Here is a 22,036-nt window from a genome sequence, read left to right on the forward strand (position 1 = left end):
GATTTTGGAAACTTCGTCACTATAAATTTCAATGTCCCGGTGGATATTCTTTAAACCAGTAAATCGTTCTTCCATGTTTGCTCCAAGCCAAGTCTTGACGAAATGAAGGGTTTAGAATGTATCTTCTGCTGTTACTACATCAGCTGATCGTGTGGTTAGAATTTTTAGAACAATTTTAATGCAAGGACACAGTTCACTACCGGATATGTCGATTATCTCAAGCAGAGATTAAGGAACTTTAAAATCAGCCTTGATGTGAAGCTTCCATCTGGCCACCAGTAAAAAGGAGACGACAGGAGCATCCCAGGGGTTGCTCGTATATCTCCGTCTCTTCGCGCACAGTTATGCCTTCTTCGCCAAAAGAAGTACGTAGCATATGAAAAAAGCCTTAAATCGAAAAAGATATTAATTGCGTCTGAACCCTGTCGAGCCGGATCGCATACTCACGGCAGCAACTGAAAGTATTCTTTGTCAAAGAAAGTTTGTAATCTTCTATAATTTCATTGCCAGTTTCGAAGCCCTTAGTTTTCATGCTGACTTATCCTTCGAGAATTGGCTGAAAATTTAGAAATTAATGTGTGGAAAAATACAAATATTTGTAAAAACTGTTCTTTGCGGAAGAGGTGCGTAGTCATCATCCGCTAGTCATCACTCGCTCCCATTTCGTGCACTCCTTGCTACCATGACTTTCACGCATCTTCCTTCTTTATCGATTGTGCTTCCGAGATACACAATTTGTCCACTTCTAGGAGAGACTCTCGTAAAATTAAATTCCAAGCTTCCACACACACAATTACCTCAATTTACTTAATGTGATATTAAAGTCATATGCTAACACTCGTTCCACTTCAATAAGCCGCTGCCGCCGGCCGGAGTGGCCGTGCGGTTCTGGGCGCTACAGTCTGGAACCGGGCGACCGCTACGGTCGCAGGTTCGAATCCTGCCTCGGGCATGGATGTGTGTGATGTCCTTAGGTTGGTTAGGTTTAATTAGTTCTAAGTTCTAGGCGACTGATGACCTTAGCAGTTAAGTCGCATAGTGCTCAGAGCCATTTGAACCATTTTTTAAGCCGCTGCCTCAACTCCTGTTCACTTTCGGCGACCAGTGCTACGTCATCAGCGAACCTTTTCATGTTGATTTTCTGTCCGTGACAAACAATTTCTACATCGAGTCGGTGTTTTACATCCCTCATTGACTCTCCCAGATAAAAATAACATATCAGTGGAGACAATGACCAACCCCACCTCCCACTTTTCCTGGTGTTGACTTCTTGGATCACCCCCTCAGTGCTGATTACCCTAATTTGTTTCCCAAAAATGGAGTATGATGACTACCCCAACCTGTTTCATATAAACTGACTGGGTTACTCTTCTACCCGTGTAGTTGGTTCCACACCGCCTAATAATGGAAAACATTTTATTCCGTTCCACATTGTCAAAAGCCTTCTTTAAATCTAGGAATGCAATGCATATTTCCTAAATGTGCCTTCTATTATTAACTGTAGTGCTAAAATTGCTTCTCGGCTTCTCGAGTATCCCTTCTTCTCATAAAGTTAAACTGTTCTTTCCTAACATACTTTCTTCCCGCGCCATTCTTGGACAAGGTAATAACTTCAACACTTCGCCACTTGTAATTCTTTCACATCTACTTATTTAATTCAACAGCATCAATTACGGATAAAATTCCCTATTGCGAATATTTTTATGTGCATTACACCAGACTGATTGTGTTGTAATTATCACTTTCATCCGTTCTTGCTTTATTCAGAAGCATAACAATGAGGCTACATTGCTTCTTCAAAAATTGGTGGAACTTCATCAGATACATGAAATACATTCACGAGTTTGGTTAGTTCTTGGTCCTCCTTTGACTTGCTGGCTGTGAAGCAATTTCCTACACAAGGTGCAAGTGTGCTCCGCCCCACGTAAAGGATGGAAAAGAGGAGTTCAGCGCAAGTGCGTATCGAAGATCTGGGATAGAGGGGAGACAACTCCTTCTGATTTCTCGGTGAAAGGCTAAATAATTTTTCACATTTCACGACAAATGGTTCTAGGTTACACTTCCTAATGTCCATTACATCTTATGGCCTTCTTCAGACTGATAGTGAATTGATACTTCTGTCCTTGTGACGGGACACAAGGATCAAAATTCTTTTTTTCTAAGAGTCAGGATACGCTATTGGTCTATTATCGTGTTGGCATCCAGACCATTCGAGGCGGCACACGAACTCGAGTAGAAAGTTACTTCGAAATAAAAACACAATGTGTGGATTTAGCTCGCAGGTAACGTTGCAAGGACAAAATCGCCACATAAGATTACTTTGTAAAATTTGCTAACTTCAGTCTACTGTAGTTTGTTCAGCCTATCAGTTTTGAGATACATTTTTTCGGTACCCTCTAGTCAGTAACCAAGCTGCTGCACATTCTTGCAGTGTCAGCTGTAATCTGAAATTAAAGTGTTGCGAAAAACCGAGCGGAGCGTTGAAGCAGACGTGTGGCTGTCGCCAGGTGTTGGTGGGCGTGGTCTTCCTGGTGATCGGAGGCCTCAACATCAACAAGGAGAGGGACAGGCGCGCCGCGGACATCCTCAACGACATCAGCCTTGTGCTCGTCTTCATCGTCAGCGTCATCAACGTCATCATCTCCGGTTTCGGCATGGAGGACTCCTCCCAGTTGTTCGCCGAGGGGATGGTCTAGCGCTGAAGTAAGAAATACGCGTGCTACGCGATGCCTAACGACAGTATCTGGAATACGTGCACGCTTTTAATGCATCGCTTTGAACGGAGCTCACTGATGCTGCATGGCCGTCCGTGCTACATATGATTCATGTTAAGGCGCGTGGCTGAGGCTGTATGTCTACACATCTGACACATTATCCACAGGGTGCAGGAAGACTACGAAAAGCCGTCTTCACTAGGACGTCGCTAACAGAAGAATGAGGCACATCCCGTATTGCCACCAAGCTAATGAGTAGAAGGATGCAGTAATAATAATAGCAAATGCTCTTTCAAAATAACTTTTCTTTACGAAAAGAGATAAAACTTTTCTGATTCACTAGTTTCGAGGATACCTTTGAGCTCACGAGAAGAGAATTTTTCATCTAGAAAGTTCTCTTGCGAAACCTGGAATCTGAAGGATAAGCTTTTCTTTCCATGAGTCGCAAAAATCTTCTTTCCCTGTCCCCGTCAATTCCATTACTGAAGGAATGCGATTCCGAGATACTGAGACAAGTGCATGGGAGCAGGGTTTGGTGCGATTAAAATAATGATGAATACGAAGAACTAATTGGTTCTAGTGAACACAAAAGGAGTTTCTAGAAGCTTGAAGGGCTTTATATCAACATAGTTTACGAATGGAAAAGTAAGACAGACTGATCGTTTTGAACAGGAAGTAGTCCCGAATCTGTGGGTAAAATAATGATGAATACGATGAACTAGTTGGTTCTAGTAAACACAAAAAGAGTTTCTAGAAGCTTGAAGAGCTTTATTTGGCACTCTAGGTCGTGAAGCATTCACCTACTAAGAAGCTACATATACTTTACAGTATCAAACAGTAAGACAGGAGAGACGCACTTACCTAAAACCGCAAATAGTGACATTCAGGTAACTCTTAGCGTCAAATGGGCACAGAGATATTAACCAATGAGTATCAGCGGGCTTCGAGTATAAACTTGCCACACTGAATTCCCTTGGTGAAGAATTATTGTGCTAAGGAATGGTTGCACCCAGAAGCGAAAGCAAAAGATTATTTCCTTATCTGTCTCGTCAGCGTTGTTCCGTGGCGATAGGACTCGCATTGTGTTCCAACGTCCGCTAATTGTTTCCATACAGTGCATCTTCAAAATTTATGACTGTCGTACAGGTACTCGCATTTTTATCGAGTCCATCCGTCCTTCGTTTCTTTGGTCATTTCATGGTATTCACCCATTCGTACTGAGCTGCTATGCAAACTTGATCACTGTGCTCTGTGCTGCTCTATGTACTCGTACACGCCCATACCATCTAAAGCGGAAGTCTCGCATTTTCTCCATAGTTGGTTTCACATTTAACTGCTGTTTGATGGTGCTTCTATCTGTCAAAGTCACTCGTCGATTCATGCAAAAATACATGGGACGCTGCCTGTCGCATGCAATGTCAAAAATTCACTATAAAAATGTAATATTTCTCCCGTTCCTGATGCAAATGTTAACCATACGACGCAGTAGATTGCAATCAGATTACCTCCAGACCATGACAGGAAAATGCCAGCAGTTAATCGAATGTTGAAGTGTAACTATTACAAGCAACATTCATAATGTATAAGCAATGTCTGAATTACAGTAGGTCAGCCGATCTGACCTGGGACCTTAACAGAAGACGATCTAATAATGTACGAAGAAATGGATGTCAGATGAGTTATATATATCACATTACGTATATCATTCTACTACTGAGGAACTAAATATTCTGGAGCTATAAAGCTTTTCAGGTTTATCTAACAACTCAAATATCACAATCGAATCAAACATTTGTTGTGAATTGGGATCGGATTAAATGCTTGAAGAATATTTTTGCTTTTTGCTCCAGGAATTCATAAATGTTATCAGACCTTATCCTATGTAAGGTAAAGAGCGCTGTAGAATAGCGCTCATTCATATATGACGGTGTTACTTTTTTATAGCTTAAATCACAAGTCTTTTCTAGGTAGCAAATTTCAGCGAGGACAGGGTGCATACCACGGTTGGTGCCGTCTATGGCATTTCTCCCTTCCCGGAGGTTTAATTTAGTGTTGTGCAGCCACTGTAATAAGTAGGTGTGAATGTCCTTGTGCTTTTCGATATGCATAACTGTGTCCAGGACTAGCACTCAACAGACAAATAACATCAAAGGAATATTTTTTTTTTTACGCATGCGCTATAAATCGAAATCGTCAATCTTTTGTTACCTTCCACTCACATTCTCGAGCGTGTCTAAACACGCACCTGCCTCCTATGATTAGTATTTCGATAAATATCTGCGTAAAAAACCTTTACCATTCCCGATGTGAGATGTCTGAAGAGTGTGGTATTTGTGACATACACTGCTGGTCACCGTAAATGCAACACCAAGAAAGACAAGAGGTAGCACAACAAAATTTATTTTGTAGATAACATGTTGACCAAGTATCAAATGATTACGTTTACAGACGTCTGTGATATGTGGTTCCTGCCAGAACCAGTAGCCAGAGTAGCCGCCATTGTTGGAGATCACCGCTGCCACACGTCTCGGCATTGAGTCAAAGAGACGTTGGATGTGTTCCTGGGGTACAGCAGCCCAAGCAGCTTCCACACGTTGCCAAAGATCATCTGGTGTGGCAGCTGGGGATGTAATCTGGGTCACTCGTTGAGCAACCATGGACCACATGTTTTCTATCGGCGAAAGATCCGGAGAGCGAGCCGGCCAGGGAAGCAATTCAATCTGGTTATTGACGAAGAACCTTTGGACAATGCGTGCCACGTGTGGTCGCGCATTATCCTGTTGAAATATGGCTGTGGCCGAGCCCTGAAGGTAAGGAAGGACAACTGGCTCCAGCACCTCGGATATGTAGCGCCGGCTATTTAAAGTACCGGCAATGCGTACTAGAGGCGTGCGAGAGTAATATCCAATACCGCCCCATACCATAATACCCGGTGCAAGACCAGTGTGGCGGTGCATAATGCAGCTGTCCAGCATCCTCTCTCCACGGTGTCTCCACACTCGAATCCGACCATCGTGGTGCTGCAGACAGAAGCGTTCCTCGTCAGTAAAGACAACGTCATTCCATTCTGCCGTCCACATCCGTCTGTCATCACACCATTGGCGACGGAGACGTCTGTGGTTCTGCGTCAATGGTAGACGAAGCAATGGACGTCTTGCGGACAGACCACTCTGCTGTAAACGGCGTCGAATGGTACGCGCAGACACTGGATGATGCGTTACAGACGCAATGTGCTGTGCTATGGTTCGGGATGTCACTGAGCGATCCGTCACTGCCATGCGCACAATTTGCCTATCAGCACGTGCAGTGGTGCACCGAGGTGAATGCGATCGACCATGTCGGTCCGTCGTACCCTCCTGCATCCAACGGTTACATATCCGCATTACAGTTGTTTGGTTTCGCCCAACACGACTAGCGATTTCTCTGTATGATAATCCACAATCTCCGTAAGCCACTATCCTTCCTCTGTCGAACTCGGATACTTGATCAAACGATGTTCGCTGTTGTCTACGAGGCATAACTGATCGTCTTGTGAAACAACCACAAGGTAAACACACGTGCCGAACGTACACTCGTCGAAATCGCCAAGCCTTAAATGGCGCTATGAGGTGGCGCCACAGGCGCGCGTGATGTGCGTCTGTGCCGAAATTCTAATCAATTGCATATCTCATCGCTGCAAACCCATGGTGTAAATTTCACTTGATTCGGATGCTTCCTTCAGGGTGTTGCATTTACGGTGGCCAGCAGTGTATTTCGGCGCTGAATCCTCTTCTTGTCTGTGATTGTAAATACGTACTCCATGTCTTCCGCAATCTATTGTGCTGACTTGGACTGGATTTTGCGGCGGTGAGTGCCTTAATTAGGTTCAAAAATGGCTCTGAGCACTATGGGGCTTAACTTCTGAGGTCATCAGTCCCCTGGAACTTGGAACTACTTAAACCTAACTAACCTAAGCACATCACACACACCCATGTCCGAGGCAGGATTCGAACCTGCGACCGTAGCGGTCGCGTGGTTCCAGACTGTAGCGCCTAGAACCGCTCGGCCACACCGGCCGGCCCTTAATTAGGTCTGTATTACACAGTAAAAGAGCTTTGTCAAAGATGGTCAAGGAAAGTGGCGAACTGGTGTTCTTTCGTAATACGGGAGTATTATGCAACACACCTCTCCAGTTTTCTTAACAAGCACGGAAATAAGTAGAACTGCAACATTCACAAGATGATTATTTCGTAATACGTTTTACGAACGCTGGGGTATGGCCCTGGATTTTATAAAAGATCTGTCAAATATTTTTGGCGGTATAATGCCAGCCAACCTTAATGTTCTGTGGACGCTATCGGTACTAAAGCACTAGTTTGCTGGTATTTGACGAATTTTGACGGAACAGCTGGTCGCTGAAGCTGCGCCACTGTTCAGATTTCAGCCACGGCAGTCTTAACTCCGCATCATCGCTCGAGGCGCAAACTGAATCGGCCGGCTTCTTTGTTTGCTGTGTAACTCGCTCACATTGCGTGCGCGTCGGCTTGAGTCAGTCAGGCTAGGGACGAGCCCCCCGCTGCCGTTCACATCCGGAAGGCACACCGCCGTTCCAAGGCAAACTGGTCGGGCCTGCCCTGTGACTAACTGCAACTTGTCCGATAGTTCCGCCAGCACAGACCGAAGCGCCGTGGCATTGCACCCGCGTCCAGTCTGACTCACAGCCAGTCTTGCAACTGAGTTGGTGGATGTCCTGAGTCATTCCTATAGATTCATTTTGCATCCTCAGCAGCTACAAGGCGTCATGAGTAGCTGCACCCCACGCCCTCCCACCCTGAAACGACCACACAGGAATTTTTTTACACATATTTGGAAAAAAATAATTATTTTGCAAGTAGGTTCAATAAAAATAAAGCCTTATCGTTGTCGAATAAGATCAGATACGAGAACTATGTGGGTTAAACATTTAGAACAATCATTCGTGACGAAACTTAAGATTTCCGAAGCTTTATCATGTGTCAGAAATTAATTTGCTCTAGAACAGCAATAAAATATATAACAGTACGTAAGTAAGGCCTAATTTTAGTGATCTTCAGACAGCAGATGTTTAAACAAGGAAGTCAATGACCAGTGGGCACAGCATACAGGGGGTGGACAAAAATATGGGAACACCAAAAACAAAAAGAGTTACCATGCCTAATAAGGTACAGGAGAGCTGTTAGAATTCAGAACAGCTTCCAGTCTGAGAATGGATAAATACAGGGCCTATATGGTTTTAAAGGGAATATTATAGTATTCTTCCTGCAAAAAGGCGGTAAGTTCAGTTTATGATGACGGGTTTGGATAGCGATCCTGCACTCTTCTTTCCAAAATAGACAACAAAGGCTCAGTAATACGCAATTCATACTTATGCTCACAAAACCAGTCTCAGACAATGCAAGCTGTATGAACGGTGCCCCTATTGTCTTGGTACACAGCATCACCATTGTGGAACAAACATAAATGCTGGTGGAAATGCGACATTGCAGAGCCCATGGAATATCAAGATATGGCTGCCACAATACCCCTGCCATGTTTCATTTGTGGGACATAAACTTGGCCAAAGGCTCAAATAGTATGCAACAAGACCCACATGACCAAACAACTTTCTTCCATTGCTCCATGATCCAGCTATTATGGCTCCTGCACCAAATTTTTCTGCTGTGGGCATTTGCATCACTGGTGAATGGTTTTGAAATTCCAACTTGCCCATCAGTTCCCAGCTTCTGGAGTCATGTTTTCTTGGTGCCGACATGGTTTATGATTGCTCCATTCAGTTCTGCAGTGCATTTTCCAGCTGCTGTCCTCTTATTTTTGGTCAGTTAGCCATGACATAATGAACTCACAACCCACACAGAACACTGATCTGACCATGACTGAAACTTGCTGGTAATGAGGAGCTTGCACAATCACCATTCATGGTCAAATACTACAGCTCAACCTGCAGGCATGGCTAGTATCCGCATTTATGTTTGAAGAGATTTTGGGATTGCAGCTGGTCATCACTAACTTCACTCCATGATATTTTGACTGGACATTTGCCAGTCATTGAAGAAGTCTTTGAAGGCTCACCTGCAGATGACTGCAGGTGTCCAGTTGAAATATTGTGAATTGATGCTTATAATAACTGGCTGCAAACCTCAAAACACGTAAAACATTTCATTCACTAATAAAATTTTAAATTTCATGTCTGCATGTATGTTCAAGCATGCATTTATTGCAATGTTTCCATATTTTTGTCCAACCCCTGTATGTTTGCTCACATGAGATTCAACTTAGACAAACAAAGTATAAATGACTGTAGGTCCAATGACAAACAACTCCCATAATAGTATTAATCAGCTACAGACACCATATTTTTGAAATGGTTTTTATTTACACATTAGATCGTTACAACAGAAACTTGGCAGCAGCAAAAATACTAGCTTAAGGGGCAGGTAAATTACATATCCTCTCTACCTTTTTTGTCTTCTTTTTCCCCCACTGTTGTTTTTTACTCCAGTCCTCAGTCAGTAGAAGTTGCAAAAATTGGAAGCCTCAGAGCCATAGCATGTTTGCTTCAGCAACTGCTTGCCTACTTTTGACACCCTATAATGCTGTAGCACCAAGAATTCCATTGTTGAAACATCAGCACTAAGTGGCAGCTGTGTGAACCAAATGCACTGCTACTGCAAAGTTCATGAGTAGTGAATTCTTTATGACACTACTTGGACAAAATGACACTATGGTGACAGTCAAAGTCTGAGGGCCAGAAGATAGGAACCTGAGAACACACAGTAATTCTTTTTTCCTCAGTCACTTTTTATGCCCCCAAGATGCCTTTGTCCTCAGTACTGTTGTGCTCACAACCAGTCTTGCAACAGCTGCAGCTGAGTTGCTACCATGTAAATACCCTGAGCCATCTCTATACGAGTAGATCATCTTGAAACCTCAATAGTTATGTGACATCATGAATAGAACACACTACAATGCTGTGATGATGACATCAGAGTGAATATATGGCTATTTTTCAAGGGAGCTAATGTTAACAATGTAAACCTTAAACAGACACACAACAACATAATTTTCTTGTTAACGTTGTTGCTGTCATCTTCTGTCTGTATACAGGTTTGTTGAAGCTCCTCATGCTGACCTACCTGTTCCAGTCCTTAATCTGGGCATTACTGCTGCAACCTGCATCTTTTTGAACTTGTTTATTGTATTTGAACCTTCATCTCCCTCTACAATCCCCCCCCCCCCCTCCCGCCCCTCCCTTCCATTCCCTCCCATTCTTTTCCACACTTCCCTCCATCACAAAATTGAAGATTCCTTGGTGTCTCAGGGTTTTCCCTGTCAACTGTTCCCTTCTATTAGCCAGGTTATGTCATAAATATCTTTTCTCCACAGTTTTATTTGCTGTCTCTTCAGTAGTCATCTGACAAACCCATCCAAGTTTCAGCATTCTTCTGTAGCACTATATTTCAAAAATCTCTATTCATCTCTCATCATAACTGTTTATCATCTATGTTTCACTTCAATACAAGGCTACACTCCAGACAGATACCTTTAAAAATGACTTTCCAACAATTAAATTCATACTCTATATTAATAAATTTCTCTTTCTCTGAAATGCTGTTTTTGCTGTTGACAGTCTGGAATTTTTTTCTTCACTGCTTTGAACACAATCATTTATTTTGCTGCTCAAATAACAAAACTCACCTACTATTTTTAATGTCTCATTTCCTAATCTAATTCCTTCAGTATCACCTGATTTAATTCATCTACATTCCATTACGCTTGCTTTATGTTTGTTGAGTTCACCTTATAAACTCTTTTCAAGATGCTATCCATTTCATTCAGCTATGTTTCCGAGTCCTTTGCTATTTATATGATGATTGCAATAGAATCAAACCTGAACTAACACCATTTTCAAATTACCCTCTGGTTTCCTTCATAGGTTGATAATGCAGAAACTGAATAACATCAGCAGTAGGCCACAACCCTGTCTCACTACTTTCTCAACTATTGCTTCTGATTCATGTCCTTTGATTCTTGTAACAACAGTTTTGTTTCTGTACAGATCACACAAAAACTTTCACTTCTTGCATTTTATCCCTTCTACCTTCAGAGTTTCAAAGAGCGTTTTCCAATAAACATCCTCAAAACTAAAACCAAGCAAAATTCTCCATAAACTAAATCCTCCCTAGTTATAATGTGTTCTAATTGAGGTGCTTTGTACATTTCAAAAACAGAAATTAGTGAGGAGAATTTCCAGGCGAACATGTTAAATGAATTTATTGTACTCACATGTTTCACCTGATAAACATCAAGCAATGTAAGAATTTCTAAGAAATACTTTGGACTCAAAGAGAAGATCTGTTTGGTCATCAAGCAAGGAAATGTCAGCTGTTCAAGAAATTAAACTGTGTATCCCTTCCAAAAAATGCTGTGTTGCTCAGATTAATAAAATTTATCCCCATCTTTAATGATAAATATGCTGTTGCTTCTTACCTGCTGTATGCTGAAGTATGACTATTATGTAAACTTAATTATATTTACTCACTTACAACATGCTGGATAGTAGCAGGCAGCAGCTTACTATAATTCAATGAAATTACAAGCTATCGAAGTTGCACAGAAGTTTATTTTTATTTAAATGTCAACTACTTTTAGACCTTAGTAAATTATCAAGCCATCCTGTAGAACAGAATGTATTGTGTTACAGCTAACATATACAACACATAAGGCCAATCAAAGTACAAGTACATATGCCAATATGATTACACACTACATAAGGGCTACCGTAATGTGCGCACTCTGGCCACATTGCTTGTATGAGTGGCTAAGTGCAAGTTACTATTTGCATATGGCAGTCCATTGCTGTGTGCAACAAAACAATGTTACGTGAGCATTGAACATCGTTAGGTAAACTGAGATAGAGGGTGCTGGAGGGAGTGCACCATGTTTTAACATCAAGCTAAAATAGATATTATGTGTGATCATATGTAGCCTTTATTTTGTAACTCTCTAAATTAAAACAAACAACCTCCTCATGACGCATTCCCTTCAGTGCCCCCCATCTCAGTTTACCTAACAATGTTCAATGCTCACATAACACAGTCTTACAGCACACAGGATTGGACTGTCATATGCAATTAGTACCTTGCTCTTAGCCAGTCACACAAGCAATGTGGCGAGTGTGCACACATTATGGTAGTACTTACGTGGTATGTAGTCATCTTGTCAAACATACTTGTACTTTGACTGACGTTACGTGTTGTACATGTTAATTATAATATGATACACTCTGTTCTACAGAATGGCTTGGTAATGGACTTAAGTCAAAACTGGTTGTCATTTAAATAAGAACAAACTTCTCTGCAACTTTAATGGGCTTGTAATTTCATTGAATAATTATATTTGACTATAGAAAAGGGAAAAGGTGAAATGTTGATGTCTCACATTAATTTTGCAAAATTGAGATGTATCATTGGAAAATTGCAAAGCATTCATGAATTTACACCTATCATGGAAGGAATAAAATTTTGGCATATGTTCATATCCATAGATAATATATACACATGCCACAAGAAAACAAATTTTCATATTATGAACTACTTTGCTTTATGGAATAAGTGTGGTGAGCTTAACATTTCATTTTTACTGACTCTTGGTGCAACAGGGAATCTGAATACTGTTTAAAGATAATTGAAATATTTTAGCAATTATACTGAGAAGGACAATGTTATTTTGCAAAGTTATGTTTATCAGGTCATGAATCAGTTGGTTGGTTTGTTGATCTGGGGGTGGGGACCAAATAGTGATGTTCTATGGTGGAAAATATTATGAAATGACTGATGGAACAGCCATGGGTTCACCACTGTCACCAGCCATAGCTAAATTTTTCATGGAGGATTTCGAAGAATGAGCGTTGAACAGTGCTTCCTTACATCCATCCTGTTTCTTCAGGTATGTTGATGATACATTTTAAATCTGGCCACATGGCAATGAGGCACTGCAGCAGTTTGTTGATCATTTGAATGGTATACATCAGAACATAAGATTTACAGTGGAGGTGGAGAAGGATGGGAAGTTACCCTTCTTAGATGTGCTGGTGGAGCAAAAATCAGATGGATGTCTCGGACATTCTGTGTACAGAAAACTGATGCATACAGATTTATATCCAACACATGTAGTTTTCACCACCCAGCTCAGAGGAGAGCTATGCTGAATACCTTTGTACACAGAGCAAGGACTATTTCGGACAAGGATCATCTAGACTCCGAGATTAACCACCTCGCGACGGTATTCAGAAAAAATGGATATTCTGATCATGATATCAGATCGACTCTGGAGAAGAAACCTAGGAAGGTTGCTGTTCGAACAAATAAAGAGGACCAACACATCGCGCAGCTACCACTCTGTGGTGGAACATCCAGCAAGATCGGTAGAGTCCTGAGCCGGCAAGGAATCCCCGTCTTCCGACCACCCAGGAAGATTAAGGAAATGTTGCGACCCGTGAAAGATAATCTTGGCCTGAGAGTACCAGGAATGTACAGCATTCCTTGCGAGTGTGGCAAAAATTATGTGGGTCAGTCTAGAAGAACTGTTGCCGATCGCTGTGTGGAACATCAGTGTCATCTGAAATACAAGTATCTAGAAAAATCAGCGGTGGCTGAGCACAGTTTGTTAAATAAACATAAGATTTTATTCGATGAAACAAGAATACTTGCTCACGCTTCAAACTATTGGGACTCTGTCATCAGGGAAGTGGCTGAAATTAGACTAAGTGAAAATAATTTTAGCAGGGACTCCTGATATGCACTCAGCAATGCATGGAAGCATGCAGTTGATAATGAAAGAGTGCACAGGTAGTCTTTTTACATTCCTCACAGTTCTCCACCAGTTGCGATGGATGCCACTGCAGTCAGTGCTGGATAAAACGTGCAAACAAAATCTATGGGCATGGAGGCTGCCACCTCCGTATGTGCCATTTTCACCGTGACGTCATCCAGCCAATGAGAAGCTGTCCACTGCTTATAAAAGCAGAAGCCTCACTGGTCTACGACAGTCAGTTTTACCCCTGACAAAGATGATGGAGGTAGTCATCAAAAGCTTGGGATTTTATCCAAATTTGACATGGCAAGTAAACCGAGAACTTTTTATGCAAGGACTCCGTTGTGAAAGACTTTGTAGTCGTGATTGACATAGGTTCCATCTTCCATGTGTTCCCTTCATACTATGGTTCAAAATGGGTTTAGCAACATGGCAGTGAATCTCACCCAATGACAGATTTTGAGTTCATAGATGTGCACATTCAAACAAATCTTCTTTAGTTTGGTTCTTGTTTTGTTTTTATTCCACAGTAAAGCTTTTTATAAATTTTATAAAGTTATTCTTTTATTTCCTCCTCCCACTTTAAGCAATCACACAGTAGCACATATGTTAGTCATGCACAATATTCTTTGAGTTGTTTATATTTATTCTGTACAAATCTTTTTATTTCTGTTACATCTAGCATAACCAAAATTTTTCTACTTTACTGCCCTCTCCATAGCCAGATTAACTTCCTCTGAATGTAATGTCTCATTTGTCATCATCCTACTTATGATCCTATTAAGAATTTTCCATAAACTTGAATCTAGCCTAGTCTATTATCTCTTCATTTTATACTTTATATGTACACCTAACATATAAATCTGTGCGACTTGCTAGGGAAGTGCATATCTTGAGACCAGGGAGCAAAAGGTTATGGATTCAGTTTCCTATCAGACCTGTTTGTTTTCAACCACTGTGTCACTTTTACCTATAATGCTTTTTTTTGTTTGTGAAAAAAACTTTTTGCGATATGGCTAGAGTTCCACATTAAACTGTAGATTTTCCTGTAACTGGCTAGGTGACTCAAGTCTATGCCTCATAGAACAAAGTCTTCAGCCCAATTTTCATGTCAACGTCTGGTTTTTTCTTTGATTTGCCTCAAAATCACAAGTGTTTGGCTTCTATCAATGAGATTTGTACTATATTTTCTGAAGCTGGACAGATCAAGAAACTATGTGGCTTTTCTTCTTTCTTTTTAGGCAGTATATATATGAGGGAAACATTCCACGTGAACGGTCCCTTCCCTACAGCCTAGGTCTTCGTGGTAAACGAATCTGCTCCAGTCCGGAATCCCTGAACCATTACACCCACAACCTGACAACAGCTTTCGCATCTCGCAACTACCCTCCTGACCTGGTACAGAAGCAAATAACCAGAGCCACCTCCTCATCCCCTTGAACCCAGAATCCCCCACAGAAGAACCACAAAAGTGCCCCACTTGTGACAGGATACTTTCCGGGACTGGACCAGACTCTGAATATGCCTCTCCAGCAGGGATACGACTTCCTCAAATCCTGCCCTGAAATGAGATCCATCCTTCATGAAATCCTCCCCACTCCACCAAGAGTGTCTTTCCGCCGTCCACCTAACCTTCATAACCTGTTAGTTCATCCCTATGAAATCCCCAAACCACCTTCCCTACCCTCTGGCTCCTATCCTTGTAACCGCCCCCGGTGTAAAACCTGTCCCATGCACCCTCCCACCACCACCTACTCGAGTCCTGTAACCCGGAAGGTGTACACGATCAAAGGCAGAGCCGCATGTGAAAGCACCCACGTGATTTACCAGCTGACCTGCCTACACTGTGATGCATTCTATGTGGGAATGACCAGCAACAAACTGTCCATTCGCATGAATGGACACAGGCAGACAGTGTTTGTTGGTAATGAGGATCACCCTGTGGCTAAACATGCCTTGGTGCACGGCCAGCACATCTTGGCACAGTGTTACACCGTCTGGGTTATCTGGATACTTCCCACCAACACCAACCTATCCGAACTCCGGAGATGGGAACTTGCTCTTCAATATATCCTCTCTTCCCGTTACCCACCAGGCCTCAATCTCCACTAATTTCAAGTTGCCGCCACTCATACCTCACCTGTCATTCAACATCATCTTTGCCTCTTCACTTCTGCCTTGACTGACATCTCTGCCCAAACTCTTTGTCTTCAAATATGTCTGCTTGTGAGATGTCTACTTGTGTCTGTATATGTGTGGATGGATATGTGTGTGTGTGCGAGTGTATACCCGTCCTTTTTTCCCCCTAAGGTAAGTCTTTCCGCTCCCGGGATTGGAATGACTCCTTACCCTCTCCCTAAAACCCACATCCTTTTGTCTTTCCCTCTCCTTCCCTCTTTCCTGATGAGGCAACAGTTTGTTGCGAAAGCTTGAATTTTGTGTGTGTGTTTGTGTTTGTTTGTGTGTCTATCGACCTGCCAGCGCTTTCGTTCGGTAAGTCACATCATCTTTGTTTTTTTTAATATATATATAGCAGGTCGACAGACACACAAACCAACACAAACACACACACAAAATTCAAGCTTTCGCAACAAACTGTTGCCTCATCAGGAAAGAGGGAAGGAGAGGGAAAGACGAAAGGATGTGGGTTTTAGGGGAGAGGGTAAGGAGTCATTCCAATCCCGGAAGCGGAAAGACTTACCTTAGGGGGAAAAAAGGACGGGTATACACTCGTGCACACACACACATATCCATCCACACATATACAGACACAAGCAGACATCTCACAAGCAGACATATTAAAAGACCAAATATGTCTGCTTGTGAGATGTCTGCTTGTGTCTGTATATGTGTGGATGGATATGTGTGTGTGTGCGCGAGTGTATACCCGTCCTTTTTTCCCCCTAAGGTAAGTCTTTCCGCTCCCGGGATTGAAATGACTCCTTACCCTCTCCCCTAAAACCCACATCCTTTCGTCTTTCCCTCTCCTTCCCTCTTTCCTGATGAGGCAACAGTTTGTTGCGAAAGCTTGAATTTTATGTGTGTGTTTGTGTTGGTTTGTGTGTCTGTTGACCTGCCAGCGCTTTCGTTCGGTGAGTCACATCATCTTTGTTTTTAGATGTATTTTTCCCATGTGGAATGTTTCCTGCTGCAAACTTTCTTTTCTCTTCTTTCTGGAGTATGTTGCTAGGTACAGGAATTTCTTAGGACACTTTCTACCTATTAAAATAAGTAGACATACAAATTTTCATTTCCTTCAATTAATGGTGTATATTAAACTTCAGACATATTACAAATCTCACTCTTCACATAAACATATACTGTTTTGTAAGTCTCTGGTGTCTCCAAACATCAGAAACAAACTAATATTCATATAAGAGAAAGTTGGGTTAACACCATATCTATTCTCAACATGAATCTTAATACACATCTTCCCTTCAACAAGGCTAAGACAAGAGTTTTTCTCAAGAGTATCTTCTCAACTGTTCTCATTATTATAACAATGCTCACTGACACAATTAGCACAGAATAACATAGAAGCTCCACGGTTCTTCCGTACACTTTCACTAAAACTTCCATGGATCACCCGACAAGTACTTGTCGTTGCCATTCGACCACCGCATCTACATTCTTCTTGCTACTGAATTTCAAACCTGCACACACAAACATGTGATGTGCAGTAGGTAGGATTCTATCATACCACACTCACTTCTAAAATGTCATGTGTTCGAGATGGTAGAAGGCTGAGTGGTTCTAGAATTTATGCAGAAATTCTTGAAACACTAAAGTATGAACATGCCAGAATTTTAGCTCAAATGGCAAAATACTGGTTTCAAAAACACGTACCATAAGCAAACTGAAAAATTAAAATAAAAGGTAGTAATTCTACTGGATATGATGGACTCAATCAACAACTCAGGACATATTTACTGACAAACTTAAGAACACTCATCTGCAAAACTGGAGATAAGTAAACCAGCTCTGATTACAGAAGTATTTAACTCCTATCAATCTTTCCAGTATTTTTTGAGAAAGTTCCCTATGACGGAATAGTGATTCATTTAACTGAGCAGAACATTTTGTGACTTTACTGAAGCCTTTGATTGTGTTGCTCACAGAACTAAAGTGTTATGGCATCCCTTTTGTATGGATGGAGTCTTACTTTCATAGCAGAAAGTAGAGAGTCTCATCAACAGATTGTGCCTGTGGCACAATGCTAACTTTAAAATGGGAGAATATCAAATGTGACTCTGATACTGGGCCCATTCTTGTTCTTCACCTACATAAATGATCTACCAAAGACTGCAAAAGATAGTTCAAAAAACTTTGCTGATGTCTCAACTATGCTAACCAAGGAAGCAAAGGCAACCTTGGCAAACACATCTCAGATAATAGCTGAATAGGCCTACAAGTGGTTCATAGGAAATGTTTCAGGACTTAATCTCACGAAGACTCATATTCTGTAACAATATTATGAAAAGGATAGTTGCTATTCTTAATATAATGGAGATGCTGAGTTGCAGATTGGCACAACAAGAAACTTTCAGAAAATGAGTTTCTGGCCAACAAAGCCTTCATCAGAAATAGACACCACACACATACACACACACACACACACACACACACACACACACACACACACACAAATTGAACTGACACACACACAGCCGGCCGGAGTGGCCGTGTGGTTCTAGGCGCTACAGTCTGGAGCCGAGCATGGATGTGTGTGATGTCCTTAGGTTAGTTAGGTTTAATTAGTTCTAAGTTCTAGGTGACTGATGACCTCAGAAGTTAAGTCGCATAGTGCTCAGAGCCATTTTGACACACACACACACACACACACACACACACACACACACACACACACACAAATGCAACTCACACAGTCATGACCACAGTCTCTGCCTGCTGAGGTTTACTAGAGTAAATTTAACTAGGCTAAATATAAGCATTACTAAGTAGCATAGTGGCAGTTTATTTTTAATATAGTATAGAGATTGTGTACCATTTACTTATTGTTTGTTAATCTATACATTGATTTGTTCCGCAACCGTGAAGGTGCTTCTTCTTAATGGAGTCTACACAAGACAAAGAATGAATGAATGAATGAATGAATGATTTGTATTTGTATTTATATTTATTTTCTTCAGTAAATTGTACTTGTACAGTACAGAACATTAGATATTGTACAGTTCAGTGCAAATATATCTTCTTGTTTACGTTAATGAATACCTTTTATTAGCTCTGGCTTATGATTAAACCATTTCACCTGGAAAATTACAACTGAAAATATGAATAAACTAATATTAATGATTACAGTCTGTACATGCTTCAAATTGGTAGTCATATTTACACAATAATTTGAAAGTGATAAATAATGTTGTGTATACATGTAACATTAATTTTCTTTGGGTCTCAAAGATTTTGGAGGAACTCTTCCAGACTGTAGAAACAATGCATTAACAGACATTATTTTAATTCTGCTTTAATTTTTTTTAAGATCACATATTACTTTAATTTATATTGGCAACTAATTGTAAATAATTCAGCCATAGTGTGATGTTACTTTTTAACACAAACTGATTTTTATTTGGTGCATGTGAAAATCTGTTTACTGTGTTGTGCTATGTTGATGCAGATTTTCATTTTTCAGGATGACACTAGGATTTGTTACGGCATACTTCTTAATGTACATTGCACTTTTGAAAGTGTAAATACATGGAAGAGAAAGAATACCCATCCTTTTAAATAGTGGTCTGCAGACTTTATTCCTTTCTTTTCCAGCCCTGATTCTTAATATCCTTTTTTGCATGCTGAAGAGGTTTAGGCAGGATGGTGAGTTACCCCAGAAAGTGATCCCATACTTCAGAATAGAATGTATAGTAGCATTAGAAAATGCCATTAGACAGTCCTTATAATAACAGTTTCCAAGCACTCTCATTAAACAGCAAATCATGCTTTGCTTCTCAAATATGCTATCAAAGTGAGTATCCCATCAAAGGTTGTCTTATTAGCTACACTTGCAATATCTGTGTCTGATAACTGCATTTTTATATCCTCTTCACTGTTTGCCCTGACATTATGAAAATTTAATGCTACTGTTTTACTTTTATTTGTTGTTGTTGTTGTTGTTGTGGTCTTCAGTCCTGAGACTGGTTTGATGCAGCTCTCCGTGCTACTCTATCCTGTGCAAGCTTCTTCATCTCCCAGTACTTACTGCAACCTACATCCTTCTGAATCTGCTTAGTGTATTCATCTCTTGGTCTCCCTCTACGATTTTTACCCTCCACGCTGCCCTCCAATACTAAACTGGTGATCCCTTGATGCCTCAACACATGTCCTACCAACCAATCCCTTCTTCTAGTCAAGTTGTACCACAAACTTCTCTTCTCCCCAATCCTATTCAATACTTCCTCATTAGTTATGTGATCTACCCACCTAATCTTCAGCATTCTTCTGTAGCACCACGTTTCAAAAGCTTCTATTCTCTTCTTGTCCAAACCATTTATTGTCCATGTTTCACTTCCATACATGGCTACACTCCATACAAATACTTTCAGAAATGATTTCCTGTCACTTAAATCTGTACTCGATGTTAACAAATTTCTCTTCTTCAGAAACGCTTTCCTTGCCATTGCCAGTCTACATTTTATATCCTCTCCACTTTGACCATCATCAGTTATTTAGCTCCCCAAATAGCAAAATTCCTTTACTACTTTAAGTGTCTCATTTCCTAATCTAATTCCCTCAGCATCACCCGACTTAATTCGACCACATTCCATTATTCTCGTTTTGCTTTTGTTGATGTTCATCTTATACCCTCCTTTTCAAGACACGATCCATTCCATTCAACTGGTCTTTCAAGTCCTTTGCTGTCTCCGACAGAATTACAATGTCATCGGCGAACCTCAAAGTTTTTATTTCTTCTCCATGGATTTTAGTACCTACTCCGAACTTTTTTTTATTCCCTTTACTGCTTGCTCAATATACAGATTGAATAGCATCAGGGAGAGGCTACAACCCTGTCTTACTCCCTTCCCAACCACTGCTTACCTTTCATGTCCCTCGACTCTTATAACGGCCGTCTGGTTTCTGTATAAATTGTAAATAGCCTTTCGCTCCCTGTATTTTACCCCTGCCACCTTCAGAATTTGAAAGAGAGTATTCCAGTCAACATTGTCAAAAGTTTTCTCTAAGTCTACAAATGCTAGAAACGTAGGTTTGCCTTTTCTTAATCTAGCCTCTAAAATAAGTCGTGTTCCCATATTTCTACGGAATCCAAACTGATCTTCCCCAAGGTCAGGTTCTATCAGTTTTTCCATTTGTCTGTAAAGAATTCGCATTAGTATTTTGCAGCCGTGACTTATTAAACTGATAGTTCGGTAATTTTCACATCTGTCAATGCCTGCTTTCTTTGGGATTGGAATTATTATATTCTTCTTGAAGTCTGAGGGTATTTCACCTGTCTCATACATTTTACTCACCAGATGGTAGAGTTTTGTCTGGACTGGCTCTCCCAAGGCTGTCAGTAGTTCTAATGGAATGTTGTCTACTCCAGGGGCCTTGTTTCGACTCAGGTCTTTCAGTGCTCTGTCAAACTCTTCACGTAGTATTAAATCTTCCATTTCATCTTCATCCACGTCCTCTTCCATTTCCATAATATTGTCGTCAAGTACATCGCCCTTGTATAGACCCTCTATATACTCCTTCCACCTTTCTGCTTTCCCTTCTTTGCTTAGAACTGGGTTTCCATCTGAGCTTTTGATATTCATACAAGTGGTTCTCTTTTCTCTGAAGGTCTCTTTAATTTTCCTGTAGGCTATATCTATCTTACCCCTAGTGAGATAAGCCTCTACAGCCTTACATTTGTCCTCTAGCCATGCCTGCTTAGCCATTTTGCACTTCCTGTCGATCTCATTTTTGAGACGTTTGTATTCCTTTTTGCCTGCTTCATTTACTGCATTTTACTTTTATTTATTATTAGTTTATTTGGGCTGAAGCAGTTCACAACACAAGTTCATGTCACAGATAGTGTTGTCTGTACATTTCTAGTGTCTTCCCACTGAATAAAATGCTTGTGTCATCTGCAAAATGAATAGTGCTATGACACTATTCTATTACTGCTAGGTCATTTACATATATCAAAATAGGATGGAACCCAATACTGAGTCCTGCAGTGCACCATGCTTTACTTCTTTATCATCAGAATAGTGTCTGGTGGGTTTATTACCTTTTTGAAACTGTATTTCTACTACTTGCTTGCAGCCAGTAAGATATGATCTAAACCAGTTGTTAGCTCTGATATCAATACTATCAAGTTTCTGCCTCAATAGAGTGTGGTCTATGATGTCAAAAGCATTAGACAGATCAAGGCATATGCCAGTTACTTTTTTACCACTATCAAATTTTTGGATCACTTCTCTCAGCAATTCAAATATTGCTGTTTCTGTTGATTGGCCTTCCTGGGGACCTTGTTGGAATGTAGATTCACT

At 40.9% G+C, this 22,036-nt stretch overlaps 1 protein-coding gene across 6 annotated transcripts in view; it reads left to right on the plus strand.

Annotated features, from left to right (window-relative positions):
• LOC126253019 (ninjurin-2-like) overlaps positions 1 to 22,036 on the plus strand; it is a 139,838-nt gene that overhangs the window by 112,579 nt on the left and 5,223 nt on the right. For 2 of the 6 annotated variants that reach the window (XM_049954079.1, XM_049954080.1), the window contains exon 3: positions 2,508 to 2,703. The exons of 3 other annotated variants lie outside the window; for them this stretch is intronic. In XM_049954079.1, the coding sequence (XP_049810036.1) occupies positions 2,508 to 2,696 (189 nt within the window). In that variant the 3' untranslated portion in view covers positions 2,697 to 2,703. Of the gene's footprint in view, positions 1 to 2,507; positions 2,704 to 22,036 lie in introns of those variants that run through there. One more of the 6 variants, XM_049954078.1, reaches the window with a different exon arrangement.

This window comes from Schistocerca nitens, chromosome 4 (genome assembly GCF_023898315.1).
Source record: "Schistocerca nitens isolate TAMUIC-IGC-003100 chromosome 4, iqSchNite1.1, whole genome shotgun sequence".
NCBI lineage: Eukaryota > Metazoa > Arthropoda > Insecta > Orthoptera > Acrididae > Schistocerca > Schistocerca nitens.